Here is a 23,485-nt window from a genome sequence, read left to right on the forward strand (position 1 = left end):
AATAGTTACATATGGCTTCACTGGATATGACTTAGACAAATAGGTGCAGAAATCACCATTGCCTGGTCACATACCTCCTGGTCACTAACATTCCACCTGCCTATGGTCTCAATTCTTTTCTGCCCATGGGCCCTTAGATCACTTAACTTAAAGCCCATCACAGTTTACTAAAGCAGACCAGCTCTCTTTTTCTGTGTACTAGGACCAAATTGTATTCTACAATTGCATTGCAGAGGTTGAAGATGAAATTGGAATAAGCAAGAGTAAGTATTAAGAGCGACATGTCCCTTGGAACTTGGGAGAGGAAGTGAGCAAAGCAGGGAGGTTAAGGTCTGAGGTAACCAAGTACCATCTCCTACTTTTGAACCATTAAAAATTTGACCATATATAGCTTGTTGCAAACCAAGGTATTAGATTGCTCTTCCATTGAGTTAGGAAGCCCTTTTGGGTTTCTGACCATATCTGATGCCCCCTCCTCCAGCTGACCTTAGCGTTATCCTCTTGAACAGGAGTCCCCAACCTCTGGATCTAATCCCTGATGATCTGAGGTGGAGCTGATGTAATAATAATAGAAATAAAGTGCACAATAAATGTAATGTGCTTGAATTGACCCAAAATCTTTCCCACTCCCACCCCGGTCCCTAGAAAAATTGTCTTCCATGAAATCAGTCCCTGGTGCCAAAAAGGTTGGGAACTGCAGCTGTAAAGGCTTTATTGTCCTCCACTGAGCTGCGTGACAACAGGGGTACTGTGCATGGAGAACACAGCGCCTTCAGGTTCCTGGGGAGTAGCTGTGTATTTAAGCTTAGAGAAGGTTTGAGGTAGGATGAAGAAAGAAGGCAGGGCTTCCCAGGTGGCTAGTAGGAAAGAATCCTCCTGCCAGTATAGGGGCCACAGGAGACATAGGTTTGATCCCTGGGTTGGGAGCATCCCCTGGAGGATGAAATGGCAACCGACTCCAGTATCATTGCCTGGAGAATCCTATGGACAGGGGAGCCTGGCAGGCTGCAATTCATGGAGTCTCAGAGTCAGACACAACTGAGCACACAAAGAAAGAAGGCATTAGAAGTGGAAGAAAAAAATGAATGGATTTCTGAGGATATTGGTCAAGAAAATTGAAATGCTCCATTTAGTTCAAGGATTAATCTTTCTTGGATGATGGTGAATACTGCCCTGAAAGAGTACTTATATTTGTCATAAAATATTCTTAGTCCTTACTGGTTTTGCTTCATGACCTATGGCAGAACCATAAGTCAGTAGGATAGTCTCTTAAGTGTTCCTAGTAACAAAATTTTCCATGCCCTAAATCTGGTAGGGAAATGCACCTAGAATTGGTAAGGAGACTAGAAATGAAGAAATATTTTTCTAAAAGCAAAGCTTAGAATAAGTGAGAGAATTGAACGTTCCTTCTTGTGGCTCAGAGGTTAAAGTGTCTGTCTGCAGTGCGGGAGACCTGGGTTCCATCCCTGGGTCAGGAAGATTCCCTGGAGAAGGAAATGGCAACCCACTCCAGTATTCTTGCCTGGAGAATCCCATGGACGGAGGAGCCTGGTGGGCTACAGTCCACGGGGTCGCAAAGAGTCAGACACGACTGGTCGACTTCACTTTCACTTTCTCCTTTGAGAATTCAAGGAATGTTTTATATCCATCTGAAGTTCTAGGAGCAGCAACAGCAAAGAAAAACCCACCACCCCCATCCCTGCATGAAAAATTTCTCAGGCAGATAGTGAAACTCAGTAGGATCTCTAGTCTCAACTTGAATATTGTTAATTCTAACTTGTAAAAGCTAAATAAAAAGTACTTGCTTTTTGACCTTCGTTGGTTTTCAATGACTTTTTGAAATGAGTTCCTCTTCTACCTATAGCATATAAACAAAGCTGCCCCACAATGACTGCTATGACATTCTTAATACCCAACCTCTTGCCACCCATCTCTTTCTCTATGAGAAAAAAAAAGAATCAACTAAGAACTGGCCTTAGTAGTAGATGAGCCCAGGCAAAGATCTTCAAGAATAGATCTGAAGCAAACATCACCGTTGACCATATTACCATCCTTTTTATTTTACCTAAAATGGGCATCTCTGTTTGCTCCTTTACCAAAGGCACAAGCACTCCAAGGGAAAAAGGGTATGGAGTTTACTATCTCTGTAGTGAGGAAAGCTTTATCAACTGTACTCCCTAGAAACTGGTCACTCCTGCTTTGGCTCTCTGACTACAATTTAGTTACCTCCAGGTTGGTGGTTACTCCTAGCCTTTAAACTCTTTTCTAGGCGTGCAAAACTCTTGTTTAAACATTGATAAAGGTATTATCTAAACAATGAAGTATTTATGGCTTTATGTATATTTAACTAAATGCTAATTAGTTATATTTTCATCTTAAATTTAAGAGAAAATACTGGAGCAAAATTTAAAGAAATAGCACCACCTAGGGACAAATGAACGTCAACTCTGCAGTTTGTTTTCTCTCTCCTTAAGAGTCTTGGACTGTCATCACTCTTTTGTTGGAGGGAAATATGTCTTAAATCCTCATTCCTAAGTGTTCTTGCCTGGAGAATCGCAGGGACGGGGGAGCCTGGTGGGCTGCTGTCTATGGGGACACACAGAGTCGGACACGACTGAAGCGACTTAGCAGCAGCAAGTGGTTCCCAGACTTTTGAGTCTTTTGAATTGTCTGCATTTCTCCCAGCCAAGATGCAGACTCTGTAATCAGATAGCTTTTAGGAGCTCTCCTCCATTGTACATTTTGTGGTCGCTGATGGCATCATATTCTTTTTTTTGGTTAGTGCTCCTTTCCCCAAAAAATATTATTTCAGTAGGTTTTCAAGTTTGCTTCCATCTTCCTTTACTTTCCAAATCTTTTCAATTCAGGCTATAATCATACAAGATTAAGCTAGAGAAAAGATCCTATTATTTCTATTTTTCCCCATCAACCTGAGAATCTTTCACTATAATGATTATTTATTTCACTCAACATGCAGTTACCGAAAGAGTTGGGGTTCCCTAGGGTCTCAGTTGATAATCTGCTTGAAATATAGGAGACGTGGGTTCAATCCCTGGGTTGGGAAGATCCTCTGGAGAAGGAAATGGCAACACCCATCCTACCCCACCCCCCACCCCATATTCTTGCCTGAAAAATCCCATGGACAGAGGAGCCAGGCTGGGCTGCAATCCGTGGTGTCGCCAAGAGTCAGACACAACTGAGCACAATGTTCCAAAAGAGTCAGACATGACTTAGCTGCTACACAACAGCAACAGCAACTTTGACTAACTTCCCTTGGCACAGATTATACATAGCTCCTCTTAAGTCTAAGGAATAGATTTATGGGATATAAAATAAAAATTATTCTGTTCAACCTTGTGGTTTTATAAGATATTCCAGTCCATAGTCAAAAGCAGCTGCTCCTAAACTTTAGTGTGCTGTGAAATTTAGAAATGAAATCAATTCTGGTTCTGTAGATCTGAGCTAGGACACAGGATTCACATTCCTACCAAGAACCCTGAATGATTCAGATGCATGTAGTCTGCAGTTCACTATGAGAAATATTTAAGTGATTATTTGCTTTCCATTGTAGCATTCTTTAAATAATCATTTTAAAACACAAGTATATGAGTTTCATCACAAAAATGAACTTGTGCTTTTAAAATCTTGTATTTTAACCCCAGGATTAGGAAAACATTTCTTTTGAGACTTAGAAAAATAACAGTTACATAAATTTCATTTTGGTTTTAAAAATAATATCTGAATCAAAGAATACATAATATATTCTCTCAGTTGGGGATACTTTGTGTCTAAAGTAATGGTAATATTTTCATGGATATTAGTGTTTTTAGAAAATTCTATAAATGACTGCTGCTGCTGCTGCTAAGTCGCTTCAGTCATGTCCGACTCTGTGTGACCCCAGAGACGGCAGCCGACCAGGCTCCCCTGTCCCTGGGATTCTCCAGGCAAGAACACTGGAGTGGGCTACAATTTCCTTCTCCAGTGTGTGAAAGTGAAAAGTGAAAGTGAAGTTGCTCAGTCCTGTCTGACTCCTAGCAACCCCATGGACTGCAGCCTACCAGGCTCCTCCATCCATGGGATTTTCCAGGCAAGAGTACTGGAGTGGGGTGCCATTGCCTTCTGCGCTATAAACGACTACTACTTAATTAAAAGTGTAGAACTTTGGTATTTGGTGCAATGCTGACTAGTGGGTAGATTCTGTACATTTTCCATGTTTTGCCTTAACCTATGTCAGAGAATGCCATCATAACTTGAGTGATAAAGAGGTGGTGTATAAATTCAGCACATTTCCAGCTGATCATTAAAATGGCAATTTGCTAAACTATTGCATATCTTAATCCTATGGTTTCTAATGAGTTAAGCGGAGTAAATGTTTCTTTTTTGCGATAATAAAAAGTGTTTTTTGTCCCCCTCCATGGAATTATAATATAGATAATGGTAGTGGATTTCAGGTCAGTTTTGAAAATGGCAATGATTTATAGCAGTTTAGTCATCTTTAGGCCTAAGAGGACCAAACAAGTTAATACATCTTTTAACTTTTTAAATTTACTGCAGACAAAAGTTGAAAAACCGCTCTAATAAACTATAATGGAAAAGATATGAAACATATATATGTATACATATTTATAACTGAATTATTTTGTTGTACACTGGAAACTAACACAACATTGTATATTAACTATACTTAAATATTTTTTAAAGTTGGAAAAAAAAAACCTCCTTGGAGGAAACTTTTATTAGTAGATCATAGGAGATGAAAAACATTTTGGATGATTTTCTCAGTTTAAACCAGGGTAGTTTAAAAATTGTCAGTGTAACTAAAAATTCTGCAATTCTTCTCTAGAATAATTTCCATTTCTCTTAGCTTCTTTAAAATGTGATGTTATATAATGTAAACAATAAGAGTCTACTATATAGCATAGAGAACTATATTCAATATCTTATAACAACATATAATGGAAATGAATCTGAAAAAGATCATATATACGTATACTGAATCACTTTGCTGAATACCTAAAACTAACACAACACTGTCAATGAATTATACTTAATTTTTCTTAAAAAATGTGATGTTAGACAGAAACCTGCAATATCATATACACTCTGTTGGAAATTGTGGAATGTTTCAGGTTGATGTTACTTGCCCTTTGTTTTTTTCTCTCTCTTTCTCTCAATTTTTAGAGTAAAGATGGTAAAAGTCCGCTGCACATGACAGCTGTCCATGGAAGGTTCACACGGTCGCAAACCCTCATTCAGAATGGTAAGAGAGATTCTGCCACAGTGTCGTCACTGGAACAGTTTCTTGGTGTGACTTGAGTTTGGCTGTCAGTTATTTGAATGTGAAATACAATGCTCTGTTAGTGTTTATTACGCTTGGATTTATACTATCCTTTGTGAACTTGGCTAAAAGCTCCTTATCAGACAGGTTATCACCACCCGGCTTAGAAATAAGGACATAGAACCACAAGCTTCATAGTCAATTCCTAGTCAAAGAACATGTGAGTTTTGAAACTGGAAATGATATATAGGCTTAAGATCCTGCATGTTTTATTCAGAAACTAGTAAAAATGAGTATCAGGCATTTTCTAGCAGCAAAGCTGAATTATTTTTAAATTTTCAAACCCACCGTAGTTTCATAAGTTGAAACTCATTAAGCTACTTGGGCAAAGGTAAGAAAAATGAGATGACTCAGCAGAAAACCAGGTACATACATGATATAAAGGATGATAAAATCACAGGCTTGATAGAGACCTCGGAAAGTCACAGAATCTAGTAATATTCCAGACTTACAGTAAAGATGTGCTTGAACCATTGGGTTGTCTCTGCAGCCAAAATACTAGGGAGTGTCACTTCGCATCATGGTTTATGTTACTATTAGAGGGTAATGGCCAGAATCTGGGAGTGCACTGACCTTGCTAGCACAACTTCTGTTATCTTAGCTAATCTGGAAGACACTTGGAAAAAAAAAAAAAAAAACAGGTTTAGTTCAGATTTTTGCTGACATTTCACATAAATTCAGCAGTTCCTAAACTATCTTTAGTTGATCCACATTTCTAGATCTCAAAACTCAGACATTAGTCAGTTTTTTAGACTTATCTTCCTGCCATCTGTAAGAATATTGGATGACATACACTTGAAGCATTAGTGGTATTATCAGGAAGATCCCCTGGAGGAGGACATGACTACCAACTCCAGTATTCTTGCCTGGAGAATCCCCATGGACAAAGGGACCTGGCGGGCTACAGTCCACAGGGTCTTGAAGAGTCAGACATGACTGAAGTGACTTAGCATGCACAAGGTATGTCTTAGGCACTGAAGTCACTTGACACCATGCTGAGAAATTATGCTGAGGGAGCAAAATATCTGCAGTGAAGCACAGGAAATTTATAAGCACTTCAGTGACACTATAGAAGAAAAGCAGTCCCAGCAAATTTCCAGTGAGCAAATGCAGGTAATTGAAAATTAACTGCACAGCACCTATTAGTTCTAGTTTGAAATATGTGGTATGCCTTTGACATTCACTTTACTGAAAAACCACTTTCGTTGTTTTGTTTCTCTTGAAATCAAGGGAGGTGGGGAGGGACCCTGGCATCTCTCCTTTGCACACTTTCCTCATCCCACTCTTGTAGAAGGAAATGGCGGGACACTTAAGTATTCTTGCCTGGGAAATCCCATGGACATAGGAGCCTGGCAGGCTACAGTCAGTCCATGGGGTCGTGAAAGAGTTGGACACGACTTAGCAACTTTAGCAACTGAACAGCAACGACTCATCCCCACTGTATGTCTCAATTGTTTTTCAGAAACAGTGTCCACTGCCTTAAAAATAAACAAAACCAGGGAGCTTTGGTATCCAGTTTGAAAATTTTAATGTGAATATAATCACTGGGCTTTAGCTTAATGGCATTCAAAGACATTGTTCCCTGTTGAAGCAATTTCAAGCACTAGTGACCAGACCAGAGAAGGAGCAGCTTTTCACCTTGTAAGCACTGCATTCCTACAGGTCCATCTCTGCAGGCCAGATCTGTGTCATGCTAGCGTGCTTAAAGCATTCTTGGGGGGCCGCTGGCTGCTTTGATCTTTTCACAAACCATCCCTGTGAACTTAGATTTCCGTGCACTCTACTAGAATTCTTGCTAGACCTTTGAATGGGAATGAGACCTGGAAAAGACCCTGTGTCTTGTCCTCTGTGATCTAGGAGCTTGTCTCAGAGCCTATTCTTGGCTGGCCTGGCATCCTGCTTTGTGGGTTGAGTGGAATACTGAAAATATAGTGGCTGTATTATGTAACTTATTATATATAATGGTAATGGTTGAGTGTTCTTCACATTGTGCCAGGCACTTGACTAAGCACTCCACATAAATCCTTCCAACCACCCCCATGAGAAAGAGGTGCTGTTATTATCTCCATTTCAACTATGGAGAAACTGAGGCAGAGAGGTTGTCACTTCTGTTGGGATACCTGGCACATATGTTGAGGAACAGAGATTAGAACTCAGGAAGACTAACACTGGAGACTGAACTCTCACTCACTCACTTATAAATGTGTTATCTGGATGAACAATGACATGTTAAATTGTTTTTTTAAAAACTTGAATTCTGTTTAAGACTTGCTTGTATTTGGCATGGAGTCATCCCTGTAAAAGGATAATTTGGCATTCTCTTCTCTCAGCCAACAATTCTTTGCGTTCGTTACACATGTGAGAACTGTGAGTTCTTCCAGTTGACATTTTTTAAAACATGCCCTTAGGGACAAGAATAGGAAGCTCTTTTCTTTTCTCCTGTTTGTTGATTTCCTTTTGGGAAAAGTCCAGAGGCTCACACCCCCAGGACCTGGTGTCCATCCTCCAGAGTGGATCCCTACCCAGCAGGACCCTGAATGCCCATCCCCCATGGGGACATCACTTGGTCCTGAGACCTGCTGAGGGACATGCTTGGCGTTTCTTTGGTTATATTGCTCTGATAATCTGGACTTTTTGCAGCATTTCTCTGCTTCTCTGACTGCTCTCTATTCAGGGCTATTAGTTCTTTATAATACCTTGCCCCTGCCCCCAATCATTCAGTTTTGGTAAGGTGATCATTTTTTAAAACTCTTTTTTTAAGTTAATAAACAAAGAGTGCCTCTGTTGTTCAGTCACGTTGTTTGTTATCTGAAGCTGCGTTGTCAGAACCAGAGAGGGAAAGAATTAAATGAAGACATAATCTGATATCAGAAGGCATTTGATCCAGCCATTTGCACAAGCAGCTGCCTTAGATGCTGCCCAGCAGGTTACAAAAGTTCAAAATGATGCTTTTTTTTTTCATAGAAGCTTTAAAAATAAATAGAGTTTGAAAAGGAAGAGCCAAGGGATAGGTTAGGATGATTCATTGTGAGATTTTTTATATTTGGGCTCATAGCCCTTCCAAGGCAACTTAATAAGATGACTATTCTTATTTGTGCAATGAAAAGCTAATTTCAGATGAATGCCTGGATAATGCTGCATAAATCATCTCTTCCTATATGCTCTGCTTGTGTCTAAACTCACAAATGTTTATTTTCCTCACTAATTATCAATGCTGGATTACCAACATTTAATTTGCAACTTTCAAATAAAGATATTTGAATTCCAAGCAACTGTTAAAGATTTTCAAATGAAAATGGAAAGCTTTGGGAGTGACCATAGAATAGAAATTAATTCATCTAGAGGTCCTAAACATATTTCTGAATAACAAATAATCTATTTTCCTGCTAAATTATGATGTTTTCCAGAAGTATATTTTAAAGGACAATTTAAGATAATTACCCATATTTTTACAGTTTTAAATTAACTTATGAAGTGATAGTGACAACAAAGAAACTTTATCAGCTCAAATCCCGTAGACCATCCTTTCCAGTATTTTTCACTCTTCTCTTTTCCTATCTTATTTTTGGAATATTTGAGGCTGATAAACATGGAGCCACTAACACTTGGTTCAGAAGAACATGAGCAATGTAGTGTTTGTACAAGGCAAAGATTTCTTTGAGGTTCCACTCTTCGATCAGCTCTGTGGGTGGACCTTTTAGGCTGACCACTGTGGGCAGCTCTCACATGGGTACCTGCATCCTGGATTACTCTGAGATATCCATGGAGACCAAGTGGCTGCCTGTCCCCAAGGCATAAAAATGATCTAAATTGATGCTTCTAAGTTTAAATTATTGTGAGCTATTTCTTGAGTCCCTAAAAGTTTGCAGTAGAGATCAAACCAGTCAATCCTAAAGGAAATCAACCCTGAATATTCATTGGAAGGACTGACGCTGAAGCTCCAATACTTTGTCTACCTGATTCAAAGAACTGACTCATTGGAAAAAGCCCTAATGCTGGGAAAGATTGAAGGCAGGAGGAGAAGGGGACGACAGAGAATGAGATAGTTGGATGGCATCACCAACTCAGTGGACATGGGTTTGAGCAAGCTCTGGGAGTTGATGATGGATAGGGAAGCCTGGAGTGCTGCAGTTCATGGGGTCACAGAGTCTGACACGACTGAGTGACTGAATTGAAAAGTTTGCAGTAACTAATTTTGTCTTATTATTTTTCTTGATTGTAGCCTGCACAGGCTCCTTTGTCCATGAAATTCTCCAGGCAAGAAAACTGAAGTGGGTTTCCATTTCCTTCTCCAGTAAAATGAATACATGCTCACTATAAATAAAATTAAATTATTAAAGAGATCCCCATCAATGTGTCTCCTTAATCCCACCCAATAATTTATTGACAATTTGATTAAATGTCCAGATTTTTTACATGTATTTAAGAATGTACATATAAAGATATATAATTACTTCTATGGAAATGATAATAGTCTATATATTTGAGCAACTGGTTTTAAAAATCAATACTTTGCTGCTGAAACAAAGGTATGAGAAAAGATCAGCATTTGTGTTCAAGCTGCCATTTGTATTTCTCTGTCACAAAGTCAAAAAGGGATTACCATTTTGTAAACAGCTATTAAGTTGCAAAATCCAAATGTGTACATTTATTGGCACATGCTGAAGTCTTGGCTGTGGAGTGAAACATCTTAAATCCTATGTAAAGGGATGTACTAATTGGGAGTTTTTTTAAACATCTTCCCCTTCTACAAAGGCCACACGTATTTGTAATTATTTCACTGTTTAGGAGAGAATCTCATTTATTAACTCTGGTTTACCAACACACCTGGCTAGAAAGAATATTGTTTGTTGGAAATAAATCTTAGGGGGTTGGTGGTCATAGTAGGATTCGTTAGAGTGAAGGGCTATGCAGCTATTATGTGAAGATTTTATAACGGTCATATCATAAGTGATAGTGTTGTGGCCTGGAAGTTAATGTTCTTTCCTTAGATCTGAAAAGACTTTCAATGGCTTCTTTTTGGTTCTCAAATATACTGCTAACGAGTACAAATGGGCACAGACTTTCTCAGAAGCAATTTCCCAGTGTCCATCAAGAGCCTTAAAAATACTTCCAATCCAGTAGTACTACTTCTCAAAACACTGCTGGAGGAGATCATCTGAAATGTGGATAAAGTTATGTATAATTATGTTCATTCCTGTGTTTTTCCTAGTTGCAAAATTGGGCATAGCCTAAATGCCTTGTAATTGGGGCCTTTCTAAGTAAATTCTCTAAATACTGATATCATGGAGATTTGCAGTTATTTTAATGAAACAAATTAATGACATGGGAAGTATTTGTGATGTAATATTAAGGGGGAAGTCAGGATACAAAACTGTTTGTATTTTATGATCTTAACCATGGGAAATGTCTTCACACACAAATGCACATACACACAAATAGGAAAGGAAAAATCCAGGTAATACTGATTACCTCAAAATAATGTGAATTTATAGATGACTTCAGTTTTCTTTTTTGTATTTTACAGCATCTTCTAAATTTTCTACAATGAGAAAATTACTTTCTCAGTAATATTATTTAAAGTAAATGTTTAATATCTTTTTAGATCTAAGCCATTTATATAATATTTACATTTCTCAGGATTTTCTATTTCTTATTCTGGAATGTATAAATGTGTATATGTAGTTTAGCTACACAAACCAAACATTATAGTATTAGTATCTTAAAATGATATATTTTAGTTTTAAAACATCAGCTTAGTTTAGTTCAATATAATTGATAATGAGGTAAAGCTGAAGATTTGACCTACTCTAAAATACCTGATATCTAAAAGTATGAGCTGATAATTCAATAGCTTAATTGCTTTCCATGATGATGCAGAGATTTGTTTATGAGCAGGATAGTCAGGAAATAAAACCTTAGACTAATTTATGTTTGGTGCTCCAATATCTTAGGTGCTTTCTTTTATTAAAAGCAGAAACACACATGGTCTTCCATAAGCACGAGTGCACACTGTGTTTTTTCTCCTTGGTGTGTTCCCTGTCCGTTACTCCCTCCCCTTTTCCTTTAGCTTTCTGCAGGCCCTTCCTGTATGATTGGGATATAAATTTTATATACTGTAAAAGCTCATCATTGTAAAGTGTGTAATACAGTGGATTTCAGTATCTTCACATGACTTTACAATCATCGCCATTGTCTAATTCCAGAACATTTTCATCATCTGCCCCCAAGAACCTCATCCTATTTAGCAGTCACTCCCCATTCCTCCCTCTCCTTAATTCCTCCTTATTCCTTGATTTTCAGAGGCTCTTAAGATACTTGAAAGTTTACTCAATTATCAGTAATGCATATAGCAAATATTTTCACATGTCAGTTTCTGTATTGCTAGGATGTGGGGAAAACTTTTAAAACCACAATGCAAAATCTAAATACAATAAAAGAAATTATAAAACAAGATTTTTCAGGGTAAAACGCCAAAGACAAAGAAAATCTAGGACAAAAATATTTGTAACAAGCCTGGTGTGCTGCGATTCATGGGGTCGCAAAGAGTCGGACACGACTGAGCGACTGAACTGAACTGAACTGAGTTGAATTACTGCTAAGTGGGTAATCTCCCAACTCTTTTAAGAACCTTTAAAAATTAAGGAATAAAAAGGTGATACACACACACACTCTTAGAAAAATGGGCAAAAGTCATGAACAAATGGTTCATAGAAAAAGATAAACAAATGGCCCTTTAATATATGAAAAGATTCTTCCTTAACAAGAGAAATGTAAATAAAGACTACAGTGTGAGAAACCAGTTTTCACTCATTAGATGGAATATATTCAAAAGCTTGGCAAGACTGAAGAAAAAGAAACTCTTACACATTGCTCACATGAGTGCAAAGTTGTACAGCACCTAGAGAAGGATATGTGGCAAAATCTAATAAAACCATACACTCATTTTTTTGACCTAGAAATCCCCTTTCTAATAATTTATTCTGAGGATACACTCAAGAAATACAAAACAATGTTTGCACAAAGGTATTCACTGCAGCATTCCTGATAATAGCAAAATTATTTTTACTACCTAAATGTTCATCTATACCAGACTGGTTTACTTAACTAATCCATCTGTGCAATGAAAAACAAGTCATACAAAAATGAGGAAGATATCCAAAGAAGTGATCTCTAGGAGTGAATTCCAGGGTACATGATTAAGTTGGGGGCAGGGGGGAAGGCATGGCATAAAAGAATTTGTTTATTTTTTACAAAGAGAAACACAGAAAGCATAAACGAAAACTAGTGAAAATGAGTAATTACTATGGGATGTGGTTGAGGGTGAAGTGGAAGGGATAGAAATGAGGCTTTTTAAAAGTATAGACTTGCGAAACACGTGTTTTACATATTAAAGTTAAAGCCAGTAAAATATTTGAAGGCAAAATCAAATGAGTGCTGAGTCACTTCAGTCGTGTCCAGCTCTGTGATACTATGAGCTTTAGCCTGCCCAACTTCTCTGTCCATGGAATTCTCCAGGCAAGAATACTGGAGTGGATCGCCACGCCCTTCTCCAGGGGATCTTCCTGACCCAGGGATTGAACCCACGTTTCTTATGTCTCCTGCATAGGCAAACAGTTTCTTTACCACTAGTGCCACCTGGGAAGCCCACAGTCAAATAAGGCTGTCTATCAGATTGATAATATAAGCACACAGAATAAAGAATTTAGGTAACTTTTGAACAGAGTGCTCCCTGTTTATGCTGAAATCATTGTGGGAAACTGTTGGGAAAGTGGATATTTGCACAGTTTGGAAATATCACCCACAAATTCTTTGCTAATTATAAAAAGAGAAAAGACATTTTGCAGTGGAGAGTGCGAGCAGGCATCACCTTAGCCAAGTAATCAAGCGTCTTTCTTTAAATTGTGGTAAAATACATTTAACATTAAATTTACCATTTAAACTATTTTTAAGCATATGGTACTGTGGCATTAAGTACATTCACATAGTTGTGCAGCCATAACCACTATCCATTTGCAGAACTGTTTGATCTTCCCGAACTGACGGTCTGTACCCATTGTAAGTAATCAACATTTGTATCATCAAGTAATGGACTAGCTTGATCTTTTGTGTGTGCTGTGGAGATGGGATGGGAAGTGCACTTCAACTTTGGGATATTCTTGCCAAAATATTTAGCTTGAATCTAATAATGAGGAAATAACCAGACAATTCCAGAATGCACTATATCATATACGACTCCTGGCTTAGTCTCCAAAAATATCAACAACTTGAGAGATACCTACATACATACATAAAAGGCAGGAAGATTGTTCCAGATGATAAGAATCTAAAGAGACACGACAACTAAATGTTCAGACTCTTTGAATCCTGGATTAAAGAAAAAAGAATTATAAAGCACATTTTCAGGGACAGTTGGAATACACACTGTATATTACACAAAATTATGGTATCTGTTGAATTTCTTGGGTATGATAGTTATAGGGTATGATGGTATTGTGGTTATATGGGAGACTGTCTTTGTTCTTAGAGGTGAAATCCATGATGTCTAACTTATTTCTAAATGGTTCTTCGAATAAATTAATAGACTAATTGTATTTCATTTATTATATATCTTTTCACATATATGAAAAGAGGAGAGAAAGAAAGACATAGTAAAATAAGATTTGGGGAAAAAGGAGGCAATATACAATAAAATAAAATGGAACTACTATATTATTAAAGGAACTGTAGGTAATATGATAGTTTTGATAAATATGGATACTTTTAGCTTATAGTTTATGCTTTTACTCATTTTACTCATCACCTTTTAAACTAGATAATCAAACTACATAAATCTTTTCTTGAACTCGATTCCTTTGGTTCTTATGCTGTAACATAAGGTTTACATAGGTCTTTAATTCAGCAAGTAAAATTAAAATTGAATATGTCTTCAAAGATACATTTTGTGGAATTTGATTACATTGTTTATTTAGAGAGGGAACCTAGTTGTAAGATTTTAGATTCTTAAATATGACAACATGGAAAGGTTTTTAAAAAGCATTTCTAATAGACTTCCTCCCATGCAGATTTAATAATACTACAACTTCAGATGGTGACTTGTTCCCTTAAAAAGCATTCTTGTTCTCGAGAGCAGAGATGCACAGAATAGAAATGAAATCAACATTTGGTCAATGTGAGTATATTATCTGAGTCAACATGAATCCTTACGTTATTCTGTATTAAAATGTCTCTTTCAGGAGGTGAAATTGACTGTGTGGATAAGGATGGTAACACTCCTCTTCATGTGGCTGCAAGATACGGTCATGAGCTTTTGATTAACACCTTAATAACCAGTGGAGCTGACACAGCCAAGTAGGTTACAGCAAAAATACAGTGGATTAATTGCCACATGTGGGAGCACTGCCAAAGGGGTTCTGCCATGCTGTAGATAGATCCTATTTGTCCCAGTTAAGGTAGATCTGCAACATTATGCTAAACACAAATTAAATTTGAACTAAATTAAGTGATTTTTAATGACAGTTGCAAGGAAGAACCAATTTTATTTTTCAGCTATATCAGAAAGAGGCCTATTTCAGTGGTTTTAATTAAGGAAACTTGAACGTTATTCCTAAATCTCTGTTTTTTAATATTCTGTTTTTTCCAATGTACAGTGTTAGTTACGCAGGAAAAATAAAACATAATTGGGCAAACTCAGATTTTATTCAGAGTACCGTTTTGCATATGTTAATAACCCGTGTTTAATGATATGGTTATACTGTGCAATTGAGTAAATCTGTCACATAAGGAAGAGGGACCTGACTTAATTTTGTACTTCAATTCAACAAGAATATGTGAAGCGTCTATATGAATCCATTGCAATGTTGGGTGCTGTGGGAAATTTCAGATATACGTTACCTGGTTGGTACCTCCCAGGAGCTCATAATTTTGTTGGAGGCCCAAAATCCACTTAAGATGAAGAACCATGCAAGACCGTATTTAGCAAAGTTCAAAATGAAACAAAACTTTAATGGCAAAATATTTGGTGTAGACAATATATGCCATAGGGTGTAGACAGGAAGGAGAGAGCTCAAAGGTGGCCACAGTTTTTAAGGACAAGGTGAATTTTAGGTGGACTTTGAAGGATGGGAATTATGTGAATAGAGCAGAGAGTGGCAGACTTCCCAAGCAGGAAGGAAAGCAGGAGCAGATACCGCTCCCGCGGGGAGGGTGGCCTAGTGGGGTGGAAGTTGGCCTGGTGGAGTGGAGGGTGTGTGATGGTGCCATGCTCTGCCAAAAGCTGCCTTATATCATGGTGGGAGACCCAGCCTTTAGTGGGCACTAGCTGGGCTCCAGTTCAAGCTGCCTTATTTGTGAGCTGTGTGACCTTGAGCTTGTTGCTCAACCTGTCTGCACACTGACTTCTTCATTTGGCAAATGGGAGTAAAATAGTATCTACCATAGGTTTGTTATGAGGATTAAAGGGCTTAATTACTAGTAAAGCTCTCTGGTATGTGTTAAGATCTGTGTGTGAGTTATCTAAATGCATCTGCTAAGGTATGCAACAAGATAATCCAACTTAATAGCTCTTTGAACAGTACCTGGCTTATAGTAAGCTATCAGTAAATGCTAACTATTATTATTAAATTATTAACTAATTATTAATTTATTATAAGTTATTATTATGCTTCATAATATCTAGCATGTTAGGGGAGTGGAAAGAGATGAGTTGGAAAGGCAGGATGAACCACATTTCAGAGGACCTCGAACATCTTGCTGAGGAGTTGGATACCATTCTGAGGCATTCAGAAGTTGTTAAAGAATTATAACAATGTGTAGGGCAGGTTGTGTCTAATGATTCCATTTGTGTGTAAGAAAGATCACTCTAATAGCAGTCCAGACAGACTGAAAGTGGTCCATACTTAAAACACTGGACAGAGAGAAGAAGAAATGAGGTCTCAAGCTAAGGACAAGACTGAGGATGGAGAGACACTGACAAATATTAATAGCAAGAACAGTGGGTTGTCTCAGAAGAGAAAGGAATCCGCTTCAAGTCAAAGGACCTGTTTGACTGGGAGGTTGCAACTCTGAAGCAGCAGCTCAGTTTCCTGGAAAGAGCAGTGTCCTAGGGTTTCGGAGGCATTCACCAGATTCTAGAGTTGCAAGCAGCCATGGCACCCCAAAGTCAAAGATCTTAAATGTTCAGTGTTAGTTAAGCAGAAATAAAGTATTTAGACACAAACTATCTTCACCCTGTGATATGTTCATATTTTCAGTGATTTTTTCAGATTTGAACTCATCTGAAAAATGAGTTTTTTAAAAAAAATTTGAACTTTATCCCTAAGGGATAAAGATAAACAGGGCTCAATACTTAAAATTTCTGAAAAACCACATTTAACGCAGTAAGCACAAAGTCTATTTCCTTGAGATTATTTTACCTTCAATTTGTACAAACTCAAAGTATGTGGCAAAAATGCCTCTCGAATGATGTTGTTGGTCAAGTAGCCTTTCTTTCTACTGACCGTGCTGGGGACACTGGCCAGGGAAACATTGTCCCAGCGTCAAAGAGCCACATATGCTTCCTTCTGCCCCAGCATATCTGGGGTTAAGACATGCTTTCTTCAGTAACAGTGGTTCATTAAGGCAACAACTGTGTGTGTGTGGGTGTGTGTGTGTGTGTTTGTGTGTGTGAGTGAGTGTGTATGTTGTGTGGGGAGGGAAGTCACCTAAAGGGAAAATATCCAAGTGAAGGCACAGGAGAATTGATGGTTGAATTTGCTAAAGGCTTGGGCTTCCCTGATAGCTCAGTTGGTAAAGAATCCGCCTACAATGCAGGAGACTCCGGTTCAATTCCTGGGTCAGGGGGATCTGCTGGAGAAGGGATAGGCCACCCACTCCAGCATTCTGAGGCTTCCCTTGTGGCTCAGCTGGTAAAGAATCTGCCTGCAGTGTGGGAGACCTGGGTTTGATCCCTGGGTTGGGAAGATCCCCTGGAGAAGGGAAAGGCTACCCACTCCTATATTCTGGCCTGGAAAATTCCTTGAACTGTATAGTCCATGGGGTCGCGAAGAGTCGGACTGAGCGACTTTCACTTTTCCCCAGAAAGTCACTGTTCTCTGGGCTCCTTGAGGATTTATCTAGGGTAGCTCATTAAAGAGGAGTAAAACAGGCCTTTCCTTCTATAAATAAGTGAACAAAAAAGAGCATTTATGAAAATAACCCATTTTAATTCATAAATAATATGGCCAATGTATTTTTAAAGATCTCTTTATGACAAGTTTTATAGTCATTACTTTCTGATGAATTTATTTGCATCTTATTTTCAGGTCTTGATTAAATGTTCTTTGTTTTTCTTTTTTGTTTCTCTGAACTTTGTCAGTTTCTGCAGTGTGACTTGGTGCTTATGCAACTTTATGTGGTATCAAAGCCATTGGGTTTTTTCTTTGTCAGTTTTGAGGTACTTGTCTCTAGGAGTTTTTAAATTTGTATTCCATCTTATCAATTAAACTCTCACTGCTTTTTCTGCCTCAATTGTAGCAGAATTAGTGGTATTATAGTTTTACAGGTAACTGATTCTGATATTCTTACATTCACTGAATATCTGTTGATGGCTTGTTAAGTGTCACCCACTGTGTTAGGTTCTGGGGTCACAGAGCTTGCTGCCAAGGAGTTTATAGCCTGTCGAAGTGGGAAAAGTAAAAGTGAAAGTGTTAGTCACTCAGCCGTGTCCAACTCTTTGTGACCCCATGAACTGTAGCCCATGAAGCTCCTCTGTCCATGGAATTCTTCAGGCAAGAATACTGGATTGGATTGCATTTCCTTCTCCAGGGCAAGAATTAAATAGGCAGTGACAATCATGCATGCTAAGTTTGATGGCAGAACAACTGCCAGGTGCCACTGGAGTATAGAACATATATGGGATGTATCAGGACCAGCAAAGCTTCCCAGAAGAGGGATGGTTAACTCGTATGACAAGTAGCAATTAGTTATATAACTGAAAGTCTTTCAGGTCCTAAGCATCTGCTTAGATTATTTTTATTAAAATGTTTGAATATGTATAAACATAGGACTAAATAGAGACTCCCTAGGCTTTTGAGTCTCATATAGCAATAAATTTTAACAAATTACAAAATACATACAAAAAGAAACCCACAGTGTTCACCATAACTGCACAGGACAATAATAACAAATGCTCATGAGTTCTTACTTATGCTAGGCCCCACTCTGAGAGGTTACATTTAACTGTCACCACAACCCCATGGGGTAAGTGCTGTGATTATGCCCATCTTACAGGTGAAGTAAAGGAGGTTTAGTTAGCTTTCTGAGGTCACAGAGCGGTGGGTGGAAACAGGACACCATCCTTGACCACCTGGATCTGGAGCCTTAGCTCCTAGGCAGGAGACTTGCTGCCTCTCCATGTAATGGATGATGTGATACTTAGCATTTTGCTTGTAATTGTGGTCCTGGTGACTAAGATGCTGAGTTTTTTGGATCCAGTACATAACTATGGAAGTGGAGGTTTTGCAGTGACTTAAAGTGGTGGGCAGTGGACCTGTCACATGGCACAGAAACCTTTACTCAGACTATTGCCAAATTCTGTGCATACAGGAGGCTCAGTGTGCTACATTATCATTGCCCTTCCTGGATTCAGACATTTCATTTTCTATTAAGTCCACCTTTATTCTCAGTGGCTCCTGCCAATTAAAGTAGTACTACATAGCACAGCTGTGATCCTAAGTATCATACAAATGTCAGTGCTGAAATTTGGCAGAGGTGTGTGGTGATAAGGTGGCCTTTTAGATGCACTAAGATATGCTTTTATGCCACCTGTTTTAGATTATAATCAAAAGGGAAAGACAATATAAAATTGTCACAGAGAGTTCTTAAAAGCCCAAAGATATTCCAGCAACCCCCAGAGATGTACTGACTAGTTAGAGAAATACCGTGAGAAGCAGAAGAGTTTGAGTTGTGAAAGTTTCAGGAGGAGGGCTGTATGTGAAAACCCAGGGCTCTTCCAAGAGGAATGGAAGGAAGTTCAAAGATCCTAAGAACACATCTAGGTTAAGCAGTAGTCAGGTCCAGAAGGGGCTTTGTAGCCATGTTAGAGTATTTGGACTTTGATCCAAAAGGAACCTCTGAAAATGTCTGCAGGTTGTAAATAGCAAGGACCAGGCTTCATTTTTGTCAGTTAGGCCAAGTCCCTGTAACTTAGTGGTGCATGATAAATACTTGGAATGACATAGATTAAAATTAATAAGAAATTTATTTTATAGTTTCATCACTTGACTTGGGCTTCCTTGGTGGCTCAGATGGTAAAGCATAGGCCTGAAATGCAGGAGACCTGAGTTCAACCCCTGAGTCAGAAAGATCCCCTGGAGAAGGGAATGGCTACCCACTCCAGTGTTCTTGCCTGGAGAATCCCCATGGACAGAGGAGCCTGGTGGGCTACAGTGCATGGGGTCACAAAGAGTTGGACACAACTGAAATGACTAACATTGATCACTTGAATAAGTATCATAAAATCATTTGATGATCACAAATCATCAACATTTTTGTCTCACCTACCTAGTGGGTAAAACTAAACCAATCCCACCTTTCCTGGGAGAGTTGAGAGATGAGTATTATAAAGGATTTTTTAAAATGGGGTATAGTTGCTTTGCAGTGTTAACGTTAGTTTCTGCTGTGCAATGAAGTGAATCACCTACGTGTGAACATGTACCACTTCCCTCTTGGACCTCCCATCCCGCCCCTGCCCTGATCCCCAGACCCATCCATCTAAGTCACCACAGAGCACCAAGCTGATCTCCCTGCACCATACAGCAGGTTCCCACTAGCTATGTATTTCACACATAGTAGTGTGTATATGTCAGTCCCCTCTCAATTGATCCCCTCTCCCCCACCACCTGCGCATGTCCGTTCTCTATGTCTGCATCTCTGTTCCTGCACTGCAAATAGGTTCATCTGTAAGAATTTTGAAACACAGAAAGAAGGCAGAAATGCTAGTTGGTCACACTTCATTCTTGGCTTTTAAGGAAGTACAACCTTATTACAACCTCAGAACTCACAGACTGCTGATTATCCAGCTAAACTAATAATAATGGCAATGGAACCATCGGCCAGATGTCCTATTTAACACTTTATGTTCATTATCTCAATTAGTCCTTCCAATTGCTCTATAAGATTGACACCGTTATTATCTTTATTTTCCAGGTGAGGGAGCCATTATGTACTTTCCAAAGTCCAAATAGCTAGCACATGGAAAAGTTAGGACTGAAACCCAAAGGTTCTCACCCCATCACCTTAACCACAGTGTTTTTTTTTTTTTTAAACATATGGCCTAAGGGAAGGTTCTAGAAAGGCCTGGATATGGAAAGGGACAGCCATGTCCTCCTGAGCCAAGGGGGAAACTTAAAAGAACTGATATTCTAATGGTGCAAAAGCCCTGTCCTCACCTCTGATGGCTCTGTGCAGTTTATTCTGGCCTCATTTATTCTGAAATAACTGGGTAGGAGACCCCAGCTAACAGCTAAATTAGAAAAAGCTAATACAAATGTGTTCCATTAATTTTATGACTGGTCAAATAAATGTAGCAGATTAACTGGAATTGGTCTTCCCTTTCCTGTAATTTATGCACTGTTAAGTTTAGTGTTATCTGACATCTTTATTTCTTGATCTTCCTTGCTGTATATCTGATGAAGTCAGAGCCATGTTTCTCATTTGACTAGGACAGTCAAATCCTAAGTTTCTTGCTAAAGGTTTTAGGACCTTTCTTTATAAGCAGTCTTATTTCATAGCAATAAAGGAGAAATTTTATTTGTAATGCATGAATCACTTCTGAAGTGATTCAGAAATTCTGAGTTCTATTTTTATTTGCTTGCCATCTTCACCTGATACTTAGTTTTTCTATTTGAACTGGCACATCATAGTCGTTTGAATACCAGTACTAGTACTTGAGTCTAGATTAATGTATTTGCTACATTGAGGTAGTGGCTTTTTGTTAACTATGGAATATATCAAAGAGGATATTTTTTCATTAAAAAAAATTTATTGAAGTAGAGTTGATTTACCGTGCTTTTGGTGTACAGCAGAGTGATTCAGTTTTTTTTTTTTTCAGAATTTTTCCATTATAGGTTGAATATAGTTCCCTGTGCTATGCAGTAGATCCTTGTTGTTTATGTTTTTTAAAACTTATTTTTAATTGAAGGATAATCGGTTTACAGTACTGTGTTGGTTTCTGCCATACATCAACATGAATCAGCCATTGGTATACATATGTCCCTCCCTCTTGAACCTCCCACCCACCTCCCTCTCCTTCCCACCCTTCTTGGTTATTACAGAGCCCTGGTTTGAGTTCCCTGAGTCATATCACAAATTCCCGTTGGTGGTTTTACATATGGTAGTGTACATGTTTCCATGCTGCTGTCTCTGTTTGTCCCACCGTCACCTTCCCCCTACCCCACCCGTGTCCATAAGTCTGTTCTCTATGTCTGCATCTCCATTGCTGCTCCGCAGATAGGTTCATCGGTACCATCTTTCTAGATTCCATATATATGCGTTAATATACGATATTTGTTTCTCTCATTGATTTACTTCACTCTATATAATAGGGTCTAGATTTATCCACCTCATTAGGACTGACTCAAATGTGTTCATTTTTATGGTTAAGTAGTATTCCCTTGTATATATGTACCTCACCTTTTTATCTATTCATTTGTTGATGGACATTTGGGTTGCTTCCATGTCCTAGCTATTGTAAATAGTGCTGCAGTGAACATTGGGGTACATGTGTCTTTTCAATTTTGGTTTCCTCAGGGTATATGCCTAGTAGTGGGATTGCTGGGTCATATGGTGGTTTTATTCCTAGTTTTTTTTAAGGAATCTCCATACTGTCTTCCATAGTGGCTATATCAATTTACATTTCCCACCAACAGTGCAAGAGGGCTCCCTTTTCTCCACAGCCTCTTCAGCATTTATTGTTTGTGGATTTTATCAAAGAGAATTTTTCCTAGGCCTTTTAGAGTTCTGCCTTCCTTGCCTTCTCAGTTGTATAAGTAGCTGCAGAAAAAAAATGAAACTATTAGCTAATATAGAGTGTGGTGAATTATCTAAAGACAGTGGGGTTAAATGTTAAGTTCGGTTAGAAGTATTAGCAGTGAAGTTTATGGAATATGTTATAACACTGAGTCTATTAATCTTTTATACTTTTTATGTTTTTCTTAATTGTTTTATTATAGTTTAATACTATTTTCCCTAAGTCATTTGCTTGTATTGTTTAATGTAGAGGTAACTATTTTATGTACCTATATAAACTATATCATAAATATTATGTATATACTTATGTATGTATGTTGATATTATTAAAATATTTGTATTTTTACACACACATACATGTACATAGAAAGAATGAGGAAGACTCAAAGAAATATTTAAAATTCCACTCCTTGATTTAGTCATGTTCTTACAGGAATTCACAATGATTCTAGAAAGTGTTCTATCCATTTTCTTCTTGTAAGCATCTAGCAATGTTTAATCATAGATTTTTGCCTTAACTTCTCAAAACAGATAAAATGGCTAGGTAAAATCTTATTAGCTTTAAGTTCCATTTAGTAAAGACCTTTTAAAATAGGTTATACATTAAAAAAAATTAGTATGTTTTGTTGGCATCAGAAGGGAACAATATAAATAGCACAAATAAAAAGCTTCTTTCCCATCCCCCAACTCCCTCTTCCTTTTCATGAGCATCAAGGTTGTCACTGATGCAATTGCTTTTCAGAAATTTTTTTTCGTAAATGATGAGAGAGGCAATTACAAGCAGTTCTCCTCCACAAGACACTGCCCAGAAGACGGGTAAATTGCATCCCTTGATGGATGCCAGCTATTATATACACTGGGTTGGAAATCTCCATATAGGGAAAGGAAAATGAACAGAGGGAAGACTGAACAAAAACATCAATAAATAGAAGTTTTCATGAAAAGAGAGAGGTGGTTAATTGCTGGCAGACTCAGATTTTGCAGAATGCCAAATACCTTGAATTATCTGTGAACATATATATACTTTTACAAATTCATGAACAGCATAATAACTTTCTATATAGAAAATAAAATTCATCTATCTTAAGCTTAGCAAATTCAAGTCATATGTGTTTTTTATTCAATATAGAATGTGGAAAT

At 38.1% G+C, this 23,485-nt stretch overlaps 1 protein-coding gene across 4 annotated transcripts in view; it reads left to right on the top strand.

The window, feature by feature from the left end:
* The window catches only part of ANKRD44 (ankyrin repeat domain 44), a 314,072-nt gene that overhangs the window by 205,616 nt on the left and 84,971 nt on the right, over window positions 1-23,485 (top strand). For all 4 annotated transcript variants that reach the window (XM_018061342.1, XM_018061357.1, XM_018061350.1 and 1 more), the window contains exons 9-10: window positions 5,182-5,260; window positions 14,575-14,689. In XM_018061342.1, coding sequence (XP_017916831.1) covers window positions 5,182-5,260; window positions 14,575-14,689 — 194 coding nt within the window. The remainder of the gene's footprint in view (window positions 1-5,181; window positions 5,261-14,574; window positions 14,690-23,485) is intronic.

This window comes from Capra hircus, chromosome 2 (assembly GCF_001704415.2).
Source record: "Capra hircus breed San Clemente chromosome 2, ASM170441v1, whole genome shotgun sequence".
Classification (NCBI taxonomy): domain Eukaryota; kingdom Metazoa; phylum Chordata; class Mammalia; order Artiodactyla; family Bovidae; genus Capra; species Capra hircus.